Source organism: Perca fluviatilis, chromosome 14 (assembly GCF_010015445.1).
Source record: "Perca fluviatilis chromosome 14, GENO_Pfluv_1.0, whole genome shotgun sequence".
In the NCBI taxonomy this organism is placed as follows: Eukaryota; Metazoa; Chordata; class Actinopteri; order Perciformes; family Percidae; genus Perca; species Perca fluviatilis.
In genome coordinates, this window is record NC_053125.1 from 37,017,524 (window position 1) to 37,031,097 (window position 13,574).

A 13,574-nucleotide genomic window follows, 5' to 3' on the forward strand; every position below is an offset into this window, starting at 1 on the left:
TCTCGGTTCTCGGCAGTGGCAGAAGTTTGTTTTGCAGCATCAGTTGATCCATGTTTCGTAGTAAACAAAAGAACAAATGTAAAACAATCATCCTGTTTTGTATTTCCCACAAAGTCCCAGCCACACCTCCTTTGGAAGCCTTGTAGGACCTTCCGGTAGCCTGGTTGACCCCAGACCCTCCTCAGCTGTAACTGAGAGTGGGGAAGCTTCATTCACAGCCCATTTCCAAAGGGGCGTCACCAACGGACGCCACTCAAATGCCTCTGGGCGCAATTGGAGTGTGATTGGTGTAGAGCCCGCCTCAACGGTTGTGATTGGTGTAGAGCCCTCCTCAACGGTTGTGATTGGTGTAGAGCCCTCCTCAACGGTTGTGATTGGTGTAGAGCCCTCCTCAACGGTTGTGATTGGTGTAGAGCCCTCCTCAACGGTTGTGATTGGTGTAGAGCCCTCCTCAACGGTTGTGATTGGTGTAAAGCCCGCCTCAACGGTTGTGATTGGTGTAGAGCCTGCCTCAACGGTTGTGATTGATTCCTCGATTTGGAGACATTGGAAATGGGCTTGCATGGGCTCTTGGCCAGACTGACTTGCAGTAAGTCCATCAGGGTTTTTCCAGGCTAGGAGGGAGTCCAGAAGAGAGCAGATGAAATGCTGCCTTCAAAGACAATCATAAATCAGACTTACTGGAGATATTCAACACTCGTCTTTCCTTTCTGATACCGAACGTACGGTAGAAATACTAATATGTTGCGTAATGATTCCAGTATTTAGATTTCTGGGTTAACGTTAAAGTCATTAACCCCCCCCCCCCACACCCCTGTTGTCCTTCAAAGTTTCTCCGTCAGATATTTGGGCCGATTCTGTCCCGTTGTTGTTGTTGTTTAGCTTGTCGTCGTTGTAAATCGTCTCGTTGGCGTGTAAATAACGGCGCTTTTCCACTCCACGGTACCTGCTCGACTCGCCTCGACTCTACTCGCCTTTTTTGGTTTTCCATTACGATAAAAAGTCCCTGGTACCTGCTAACAGGTACTTTATCTAGTACCACCTCAGTCGCAGACTGATCTCATGAAGTGGAGTATGTACCACACGCCAATCCGTACGCCATTTAGGCGTGTTATCAAGACGCACAATCGCTTTTTAGCGTTTTTATCAACGCAAATCGGCCGCCATTGACCTACATGATAAAATGAACACTACAGTCAGCTGATACCTCAATTCACCCCCATGTCTTGTTTTTATATGTATGTATGAATGTCTCTTTGTAACTGGAGCCTTGTCAAAGACAATTTTCAGGAACCCTGTGTAACAGACAATAAAGTATTATCTTATCTTATCTTATTACTAGTGAGTTTTCACCGTAGCGAGTAGCATAAAGGGATGTAGGTCCGTGTAAAGAGGGTGGTTGTGGTGGCAGATGGGTAAAACAGGACTCTCACCAGGAGAGACGCATCACGTCCCACGTCTGGCAATGTTTCTTCCCTAAACCCAACCGGTTATTGTTTTCCTAAGCGTGTTTTTGTCGTTATTTTCAGTGTTTTTGTGTTACTAAAGCCTTTCCCTGTGTTCTTCTCCTAAACGCAACCTTAATTTTATTGTATTTTTACATGCGTGACGTTGTTCTTGCGATAGTACGTCACGTTCTGGCGTCACGTTCTGGCGATATTACGTCACGTTCTGGCGTCAGGTTCTGGCGCCACGTTTCTGGCTCATCGTTCTGCCGATAGTACGTCCACGTTTCTGCGATAGTACGTCACGTTCTGCGTGTCACGCGTTCTGGATCGATAGTAACGACACGTTCTGCGATCAGTTATCGTCCACGTTCTGGCGATAGTACGTCCACGTTCTGGCGATTTACGCTTCTGGCGATAGTACCGCTCACGTCGTTCTACGATAGTTCATCACGTTCTGGCGATAGTACGTCACGTTCTGGCGATAGTACGACACGTTTGTGTTACTAAAGCCTTTCCCTGTGTTCTTCTCCTAAACGCAACCTTAATTTTTATCGTATTTTTACATGCGGACGTTGTTCTTGCGATAGTACGTCACGTTCTCGCCGCGTGGTGTGTATGTTTACATCTGCTGTAGACATACAGGTGGAGAGCACAAAATGCGTCCAGATAACTCGCCACTCGGCTTTAGGAAAGTGGGCGTGTATGTTTACACAAAGTCATGATGTCACGTTGTCTGTCGAGGATCCCGGCGAGCTGAGGCGATACTAAAAGGTAAGTAAGTAAAGTTTATTTCTATAGCACGTTTAAAAACAGCTGGCGCTGACCAAAGTGCTGTACGTAGCGCACAAGGTGAGGCGAGGCGAGCAGGTACCATGTGATGGAAAAACGCCAAAAAAGGTTGAGTTTTGTCCTGAAGAACGCCACTTCCTCTTTCTCTCGCACCGTTACTCATCGTATCCTGTTCATTCTTTTATATTTGTGTAAATAAACTAAACTAAAACCAGACTTAGGTTTCCTGAACTTTAACCTTCGTGGACGTTACACAGAATTACACTACACCTGTCTAACTGTAGGCTGATATATATATATATATTCATATATATTCATATATATTCATATATATTCAAATATATTCATATATATTCAAATATATTCATATATATTCATATATTTCTAATACTTTCACCCAGGAAACGTGTCTTTGTTCTTCGCTGAACGCCCAGACTTTAGGGAGGAGGAGCTTAGGTTTTCCTGAGCGGCAGAAAATTCGAAAGTTAAAGCAGACAACTGTGTCCTCGGCTCCGATTGGTCGGGATGAAGTAGGCGGAGTCCTGTAGCACCTGAGTCATCGTTACGTTAGAAGATCCTGAAGAAAGTATTTAATGTTTCCTAACGTTTGTTTCTGTGCTTTCAAGCTGTTTCCAATTCTCTGATTGGTCAGACTGACCAGGAGGCGGAGTCTCAGCCATCAAAGGGCTCTCTGATTGGTCAGACCGACCAGGAGGTGGAGTCTCAGCCATTCTCGGGCTCTCTGATTGGTCTAAGTGTTCTGTGGTGAGTTAGAGAAACTGTCAGTGCTTCTGAGAGTTGCGGTCTGGGCTGTGATTGGTCAGTAGAGCAGAGGGGGCGGGGCTTTGTGTATCCGGAGCGTCTGAATGGAGGAGAGCATCTTCTTCTGGTGGCCGGCGAGCGTCACGCCCACTCGGAGCAGGTCGCTATGGAAACAAAGCCGAGAGTCAGACATCTTAGTCTACAAACTTTGTGTGTGTGTATGTGTGTGTGTGTGTGTGTGTATATTAATCTGTGTTGAGCTGTGAGACCATGTCCAGGCTGTATATATGTATATATTTGTATATATGTGTGTGTATATATATATATGTATATATTACTCTGTATTGAGCTGTGAGACCATGTCCAGGCTGTATATATGTGTATATATATATGTATATATATGTATATATTACTCTGTGTTGAGCTGTGAGACCATGTCCAGGCTGTATATATATGTATATATGTATAAATGTGTATATATGTGTATATTACTCTGTGTTGAGCTGTGAGATCATGTCCAGGCTGTATATATATGTATATATTTGTATATATTACTCTGTGTTGAGCTGTGAGACCATGTCCAGGCTGTATATATATGTATATATGTGTATATATATATATATATTACTCTGTGTTGAGCTGTGAGACCATGTCCAGGCTGTATATATGTGTATATATATGTATATATGTGTATATATATGTATATATTATTCTGTGTTGAGCTGTGAGACCATTTCGGCTGTATATATATGTATATATATATGTATGTGTATATATGTTTATATGTATATATAATATGTATATATTACTCTGTGTTGAGCTGTGAGACCATGTCCAGGCTGTATATAGTGTATATATATGTATATATATGTATATATGTGTATATATATGTATATATTACTCTGTGTTGAGCTGTGAGACCATGTCCAGGCTGTATATATGTGTAAATATATGTATATATGTGTATATATATATGTATTTTATGTATATATGTGTATATATGTATATATATACTCTGTGTTGAGCTGTGAGACCATGTCAGGTTGTATATATGTATATATATATGTATATATGTGTATATATATGTATATATATGTATATATATGTATATTTTACTCTGTATTGAGCTGTGAGACCATGTCCAGTGTTTGTATATATGTGTATATATGATTATATATGTGTATATATATGTATATATATGTATATATGTGTATATATGTGTATATATATGTATATATATTACTCTGTGTTGAGCTGTGAGACCATGTCCAGGCTGTATATATGTATATATATGTATATATGTGTATATATATGTATATATGTGTATATATATATATGTATATATTACTCTGTATTAAGCTGTGAGACCATGTCCAGGCTGTATATATGTGTATATATGTATATATGTGTATATATATGTATATATGTGTATATATATATATGTATATATTACTCTGTATTAAGCTGTGAGACCATGTCCAGGCTGTATATATGTGTATATATGTATATATGTGTATATATATGTATATATTACTCTGTATTGAGCTGTGAGACCATGTCCAGGCTGTTGAAGCCGGCCTGCAGGAAGCTCTGCTCGTAACGCTCCATCTTTATCGCTCTCAGCCAATCAGAGACAGACGCACAGGCCGAGAGGGGAGGGGGGGGCCGCTGGTCCAACAGGGGCTGGGACACACTGGAAGACAGACAGACAGGCAGACAGACAGGTTCATGATTAATACAGACCGACAGACAGGCAGACAGACAGGTTCATGATTAATACAGACAGACAGGCAGACAGACAGGTTCATGATTATTACAGCCAGCGAGACAGACAAAGAGACAGACAGACAGGCAGAAAGACAGACTGGTTCATGATTAATACAGCCAGTGAGACAGACAAAGAGACAGGCAGGCAGAGAGACGGACAGGCAGAGAGAAAGCAAGACCGACAGGCAGAAAGACAGCGAGACAGACAGGCAGAAAGACAGACTGGTTCATGATTAATACAGCCAGCGAGACAGACAGACAGACAGGCAGGCAGACAGGATATTGCTTCATTCTTTAAGCTTAAATCCAGGAATGTCAACTGTTCTGCACCTGCTCATGTAAACAAACTGTCAATCACTCTGTGTGTCTCTCTATGTGTGTGTGTGTCTCTCTCTATATGTGTGTGTGTCTCTCTATGTGTGTGTGTGTGTCTCTCTATATGTGTGTGTGACCTTTGACCCCTAACCCCCAGCAGCTGGTACATAATAAAATTCCTAACCTGCCACCGGGCTGGGGTATAAATTGAAAGTTTTCAGTGGAAGGAGTTTCCCATGGGACTGCTCCCTGGGTGTGTGTGTGTGTGTGTGTGTCTCTGTGTGTGTCTCTGTGTGTGTGTGTGTGTGTGTGTCTGTGTGTGTGTCTGTGTGTGTTCCTGTACTGGTCCTTAATAACAAGCTCCCAGCTGGGTCTGGTCACATGACTGGGCCCGTCCACTCACTGTGTTCACATGCAGTTTAATAACCGGTAGATTCGGGTATCAGATGCCATGGAAACACCTTCTTACCCCGGTTAGAATCTCAGTTCTGTTGTGTTTTTAGAGATTAGTTTTTTTGGTTATTTGGGCCTTTATTTTGACACGACATGAAAACATGAAAGGAGAGAGAGACAGAGAGAGAGAGAGAGAGAGAGAGAGAGAGAGAGAGAGGTAAACCTCTATATATGCTACCACCTGCGCTAATCGGGCGCCAAATAACCTGAGACTATCACGTTAACAGACCCAGAGATCTCCTCTGGTAACCGGGAGACTATCCCGTTAACAGACCCAGAGGACTCCTCCGGTAACCGGGAGACTATCCCCTTAACAGACCCAGAGGACTCCTCCGGTAACCGGGAGACTATCCCGTTAACAGACCCAGAGGAGTCCTCCGGTAACCAAGAGACTATCCCGTTAACAGACCCAGAGGACTCCTCCGGTAACCGGGAGACTATCCCGTTAACAGACCCAGAGGACTCCTCCGGTAACCGGGAGACTATCCCGTTAACAGACCCAGAGATCTCCTCCGGTAACCGGGAGACTATCCCGTTAACAGACCCAGAGACCTCCTCCGGAAACCGGGAGACTATCCCCTTAACAGACCCAGAGGACTCCTCCGGTAACCGGGAGACTATCCCCTTAACAGACCCAGAGGACTCCTCCGGTAACCGGGAGACTATCCCGTTAACAGACCCAGAGACCTCCTCCGGTAACCGGGAGACTATCCCCTTAACAGACGCAGAAAACTCCTCTGGTAACCGGGAGACTATCCCATTAACAGACCCAGAGATCTTCTCAGGTAACCGGGAGACTATCCCGTTAACAGATCCAGAGGACTCCTCCGGTAACCGGGAGACTATCCCGTTAACAGACCCAGAGATCTTCTCAGGTAACCGGGAGACTATCACGTTAACAGACCCAGAGGACTCCTCCGGTAACCGGGAGACTATCCCGTTAAAAGACCCAGAGGACTCCTCTGGAAACCAGGAGGCTATCCCCTTAACAGACCCAGAGACCTCCTCCGGTAACCGGGAGACTATCCCCTTAAAAGACCCAGAGGACTCCTCCGGTAACTGGGAGACTATCCCGTTAACAGACCCAGAGGACTCCTCCGGTAACCGGGAGACTATCCCCTTAACAGACCCAGGGACTCCTCCGGTAACCGGGAGACTATCCCGTTAACAGACCCAGAGGACTCCTCCGGTAACCGGGAGACTATCCCGTTAACAGACCCAGAGACCTCGTCCGGTAACCTTAACAGACCCAGAGAACTCCTCTGGTAACTGGGAGACTATCCCGTTAACAGACCCAGAGATCTTCTCCGGTAACCGGGAGACTATCCCGTTAACAGACCCAGAGGACTCCTCCGGTAACCGGGAGACTATCCCGTTAACAGACCCAGAGGACTCCTCCGGTAACGGAGACTATCCCTTAACAGACCCAGAGGACTTCTCGGTAACCGGAGACTATCCTAACAGACCCGAAGAACTCCTCCGGTAACAGGAGACTACCCTTAAAGACCCAGAGGACTCCTCCGGTAACCGGAGACCATTCCCTTTAACAGACCCAGAGGACTCCTCCGGTAACGGAAGACTATCCCGTTAACAGACCCAGAGGACTCCTCAGTAATCGAGGAACTATCCCGTTAACAGACCGGGACTCCTCCGGTAACCGGAGACTATCCACCTTAACAGACCCAGAGGACTCACCCGGTAGCCGGAGACTCTTCCCTTAACAGACCCAGGGGACTCCTCCGGTACCGGGAGACTATCCATTAACACAGGGACTCCTCGGTAACCGGGGAGACTATCCACCTTAACAGACCCAGAGGACTCCTCCGGTAACCGGGAGACTATCCCCTTAACGGACCCAGAGGACTCCTCCGGTAACCGGGAGACTATCCCGTTAACAGACCCAGAGGACTCCTCCGGTAACCGGGAGACTATCCCGTTAACAGACCCAGAGGACTCCTCCGGTAACCGGGAGACTATCCCCTTAACAGACCCAGAGGACTTCTCCGGTAACCAGGAGACTATCCCGTTAACAGACCCAGAGAACTCCTCCGGTAACCAGGAGACTACCCCGTTAACAGACCCAGAGGAATCCTCCGGTAACCGGGAGACCATTCCTTTAACAGACCCAGAGGACTCCTCCGGTAACCGGAAGACTATCCCGTTAACAGACCCAGAGGACTCCTCCAGTAACCGGGAGACTATCCCGTTAAGACAGGATCCTCGTAACGAGACTATCCACCTTAACAGACCCAGAGGACTCCTCCGGTAGCGGGAGACTCTTCCAACAGCCCAGGGGACTCCTCTAACCGGGAGACTATCCCGTTAACAGACCAGGACTCCTCGGTAACCGGAGCTATCCACCTTAACAGAAGGACTCCTCGGTAACGGAGACTATCACCTTAACAGACCCAGAGACTCCTCGTAACGGAGACTATCCTTAACGGACCCAGAGGACTCCTCCGGTAACCGGGAGACTATCCCTTAACAGATCAACCTCCTCGTAACCGGGAGACTATCCCGTTAACAGACCCAGAGGACTCCTCCGGTAACCGGGAGACTATCCCGTTAACAGACCCAGAGGACTCCTATGGTAACCAGGAGACTATCCCGTTAACAGACCCAGAGGACTCCTCCGGTAACCGGGAGACTATCCCCTTAACAGACCCAGAGGACTTCTCCGGTAACCAGGAGACTATCCCGTTAACAGACCCAGAGACCTCCTCCGGTAACCTTAACAGACCCAGAGGACTCCTCCGGTAACCGGGAGACTATCCCGTTAACAAACCCAGAGATCTCCTCCGGTAACCGGGAGACTATCCCGTTAACAGACCCAGAGGACTCCTCCGGTAACCGGGAGACTATCCCGTTAACAGACCCAGAGGACTCCTCCGGTAACCGGGAGACTATCCCGTTAACAGACCCAGAGGACTCCTCCGGTAACCGGGAGACTATCCCGTTAACAGACCCAGACCTCGTCGGTCACCTTAACAGAAGGGACTCCTCCGGTAACGGAGACTATCCACCTTAACGACCCAAGGACTCCTCCGGTAACGGGGAGACTATCCCTTAAGGACCCAGAGGACTCCTCCGGTAACCGGGAGACTATCCCGTTAACAGACCCAGGAGACTCCTCCGGTAACCGGGAGACTATCCCGTTAACAGACCCAGAGGACTCCTATGGTAACCGGGAGACTATCCCGTTAACAGACCCAGAGGACTCCTCCGGTAACCGGGAGACTATCCCCTTAACAGACCCAGAGGACTCCTCCGGTAACAGGAGACTATCCCGTTAACAGACCCAGAGGACTCCTCCGGTAACCAGGAGACTATCCCGTTAACAGACCCAGGGGACTCCTCCGGTAACCGGGAGACTATCCACCTTAACAGACCCAGAGGACTCCTCCGGTAGCCGGGAGACTCTTCCGTTAACAGACCCAGGGGACTCCTCCGGTAACCGGGAGACTATCCCGTTAACAGACCCAGAGGACTCCTCCGGTAACCGGGAGACTATCCTTTAACAGACCCAGAGACCTCCTCCGGTAACCTTAACGGCAGAGGACTCCTTCCGTAAGGAGACTATCCCGTTAACAAGCCCAGAGATCTCCCCGGTACGAGACTATCCTGTTAACAGACACAGAGGACTCCTCCGGTAACCGGGGAACTATCCCTTAACAGACCAGAGACCTCCTGTACGGGAGACTATCCCGTTAACAGACCCAGGGGACTCCTCGGTAACGAGACTATCCGTTAACAGACCCAGAGACCTCCTCCGGTAACCGGAGACTATCCCGTTAACAGACCCAGGGACTCCTCCGGTAACGGGGAGACTATCCCGTTAACAGACCAGAGGACTCCTATGGTAGACCCGCCGTACCCCACTGGTAAACTATTAACAGCCAGAGACCTCCTCGGTAACCTTAACAGACCCAGAGGACTCCTCCGGTAACCGGGAGACTATCCCGTTAACAAACCCAGAGATCTCCTCCGGTAACCAGGAGACTATCCTGTTAACAGACCCAGAGGACTCCTCCGGTAACCGGGAGACTATCCCGTTAACAGACCCAGAGACCTCCTCCGGTAACCGGGAGACTATCCCGTTAACAGACCCAGGGGACTCCTCCGGTAACGGGAGACTATCCGTTAACAGACCCAGAGACCTCCTCCGTAACCGGGGAGACTATCCTTAACAGACCCAGAGGACTCCTCCGGTAACCGGGAGACTATCCGTTAACAGACCAGAGGACTCCTATGGTAACCGGAGACTATCCCGTTAACAGACCCAGAGGACTCCTCGGTAACGGGAGACTATCCCTTAACAGACCCAGAGGACTTCTCCGGTAACCAGGAGACTATCCGTTAACAGACCGACCTCCTCGGTAACCTTAACAGCCAGAGAACTCCTCCGGTAACCGTAGCTACCCGTTAACAGACCCAGAGGACTCCTCCGTAACCAGTAGACTACCCGTTAACAGACAGAGGACTCCTCGGTAACGGAAGACTATCCCGTTAACAGACCCAGAGGACTCCTCGTAACCAGGAGACTATCCCGTTAACAGACCAGAGAACTCCTCGGTAACCAGGGAGACTACCCTTAAAGACCCAGAGGACTCCTCCGGTAACGGAGACCATTCCTTTAACAGACCCAGAGGACTCCTCCGGTAACGGAAGACTATCCCGTTAGACCCAGAGGACTCCTCCAGTAATCGGGAGACTATCCCGTTAACAGACCAGGGGACTCCTGGTAACAGGGAGACTATCCACCTTAACAGACCCAGAGTCGGTAGCGAGACTCTTCCGTTAACAGACAAGGGGACTCCTCCGGTAACCGGGAGACTATCCACCTTAACAGACCCAGGGACTCCTCGGTAACCGGGGGACTATCACCTTAACAAGAGGACTCCTCCGGTAACCGGAACTACCTAACGGACCCAGAGGGACTCCTCCCGGTAACGGGAGACTATCCCTTAACGCAGAACTCCTCGACGAGGCATCCCACCAGAGACTCTCCGTACGGCTTCCTTCAGACTTCTCCGTAACCGGAGACTATCCGTTAACAACGAGAACTCCTCCGGTAACCAGGAGACTACCCGTTAACAGACCCAGAGGATCCTCCGGTAACCGGGAGACCATTCCTTTAACAGACCCAGAGGACTCCTCCGGTAACCGGAAGACTATCCCGTTAACAGACCCAGAGGACTCCTCCAGTAACCGGGAGACTATCCCGTTAACAGACCCAGGGGACTCCTCCGGTAACCGGGAGACTATCCACCTTAACAGACCCAGGGACTCCTCCGGTAGCCGGGAGACTCTTCCGTTAACAGACCCAGGGGACTCCTCCGGTAACCGGGAGACTATCCCGTTAACAGACCCAGGGGACTCCTCCGGTAACCGGGAGACTATCCACCTTAACAGGGGACTCCTCCGGTAACCGGAGCTATCCCACCTTAACAGACCCAGAGGACTCCTCCGGTAACGGGAGACTATCCTAGCGGACCAGAGGACTCCTCCGGTAACCGGGAGACTATCCGTTAACAGATCCAAGAGACCTCGGTAACCGAGTTCCTTCAGACCAGAGGACTCCTCGGTACGAGACTATCCCGTTAACAGACCAAGAGGACTCCTATGGTAACCAGGGAGACTATCCGTTAACAGCCCAGAGGACTCCTCGGTAACGGGAGACTATCCCTTAACGAGGGGTCTCCGGTAACCAGGAGACTATCCCGTTAACGCAAGCCTCCTCGTAACCTTAGACCAGAGGACTCCTCCGGTAACGGAGACTATCCGTTAACAAACACGATCTTCTCCGGTAACCGGAGACTACCGTTAACAGACCCAGAGGACTCCTCCGGTAGCGGGGAGACTATCCCGTTAACAGACCCAGAGGACTCTTGGTAACGGGAGACTATCCTTAACAGCCAGAGGACTCCTCCGGTAACCGGGAGACTATCCCTAACGACCCAGAGACCTCTCCGGTCACTACAACCCAGGGGACTCCTCGGTAACGGGAGACTATCCACCTTAACGACCCAGAGGACTCCTCGGTAACGGAGACTATCCCTTAACCCAGGGACTCCTCCGGTAACCGGGAGACTATCCGTTAACAGACCCGGAGGACTCCTCCGGTAACCGGGAGACTATCCCGTTAACAGACCCAGAGGACTCCTATGGTAACCAGGAGACTATCCCGTTAACAGACCCAGAGGACTCCTCCGGTAACCGGGAGACTATCCCCTTAACAGACCCAGAGGACTTCTCCGGTAACCAGGAGACTATCCCGTTAACAGACCCAGAGAACTCCTCCGGTAACCAGGAGACTATCCCGTTAACAGACCCAGGGGACTCCTCCCGGTAGCAGGGAGACTATCCCTTAACAGACCCAGAGGACTCCTCGGTAGCGGAGACTCTTCCGTTAACAGACCCAGGGGACTCCTCCGGTAACCGGGAGACTATCCCGTTAACAGACCCACGGGACTCCTCCGGTAACCGGGAGACTATCCCTTTAACAGACCCAGAGACCTCCTCCGGTACACCATAACCCAGAGGACTCCTCCGGTAACGGGGGACTATCCCGTTAACACCCGGTCTCCGTAACCAGGAGACTATCCTGTTAACACACAGAGGACTCCTCCGGTAACCGGAGACTATCTTAACGACCCAGAGACCTCCTCCGGTAACGGGAGACTATCCGTTAACAGACCAGGGACTCCTCCGGTAACCGGGAGACTATCCCGTTAACAGACCCAGAGACCTCCTCCGGTAACCGGGAGACTATCCCGTTAACAGACCCAGAGGACTCCTCCGGTAACCGGGAGACTATCCCGTTAACAGACCCAGAGGACTCCTATGGTAACCGGGAGACTATCCCGTTAACAGACCCAGGGGACTCCTCCGGTAACCGGGAGACTATCCCTTTAACAGACCCAGAGACCTCCTCCGGTAACCTTAACAGACCCAGAGGACTCCTCCGGTAACCGGGAGACTATCCCGTTAACAAACCCAGAGATCTCCTCCGGTAACCAGGAGACTATCCTGTTAACAGACACAGAGGACTCCTCCGGTAACCGGGAGACTATCCCGTTAACAGACCCAGAGACCTCCTCGGTAACGGGAGACTATCCCGTTAACGACCAGGGGACTCCTCGGTAACGGGGAGACTATCCCGTTAACAGAGACCTCCTCCGGTAACGGGAGACTATCCCGTTAACAGAGAGACTCCTCGGTAACGGAGACTATCCCGTAACAGACCAGAGGACTCCTATGGTAACCAGGAGACTATCCCGTTAACGGCAGACTCCTCGGTAACGGAGACTATCCCCTTAACAGACCCAGAGGACTTCCCGGTAACAGGAGACTATCCCGTTAACAGACCCAGAGACCTCCTCCGGTAACCTTAACAGACCCAGAGAACTCCTCCGGTAACAGTAGACTACCCTTAGCAGACCCAGAGGACTCCTCGGTAACAAGCACGTTAACGACCCAAATTCATAACAGACTATCCCCGTTGCCTCGCGCCACAAGCTACTAGCAATAAACTTACCAAGGACTCCTCAGGTAAGGGAGATATTTACAGAACTCCTCGGTAGCGGGAGACTATCCCGTTAACAGACCCAAGAGGAAACTCGGTAACCGGGGAGACTATCCCGTTAACAGACCCAAGGATCTCGTAACCAGGTGTATGGACCAGGTGTGTGACTCTACTGGACCAGGTCTGTGGACAGGGTGTATGACTCTACTGGACCAGTCTGCTACCAGGTGTATGACTCTAGGACCAGGTCTACTGGACCAGGTGTGTGACTCCTACTGGACCAGGTCTACTGGACCAGGTTATTGACCAGGTCTGCTGGCAGGTGTGTGACTCTACTGGACCAGGTCTACTGGACAGGTGTGTGACCTCTGCCGTCCCTGGCCAGCGTGACCTTCAGGGGGTGAGGGTTTCTGATCCAGCCTATCCAGCGCCCGCCACCGCGTCCAGAACCTCGGCGATTGGCTCGTTCCTTCTGCCAGCGTCCAGCTCAGAGAGTTGGAGGGAGGAGGGGGCAG

General features: G+C 49.9%; 1 protein-coding gene across 1 annotated transcript in view; it reads right to left on the reverse strand.

Moving 5' to 3' along the window:
- Positions 1-2,026: 2,026 nt before the first annotated feature.
- LOC120572644 (ephrin type-B receptor 4b-like) overlaps positions 2,027-13,574 on the reverse strand; it is a gene marked incomplete at its 5' end in the record, with an annotated part of 25,739 nt that continues 14,191 nt past the window's right edge. Inside the window, one exon of the mRNA XM_039821962.1 lies at positions 2,027-3,163. Within this exon, the coding sequence (XP_039677896.1) occupies positions 3,058-3,163 (106 nt within the window). The remainder of the gene's footprint in view (positions 3,164-13,574) is intronic.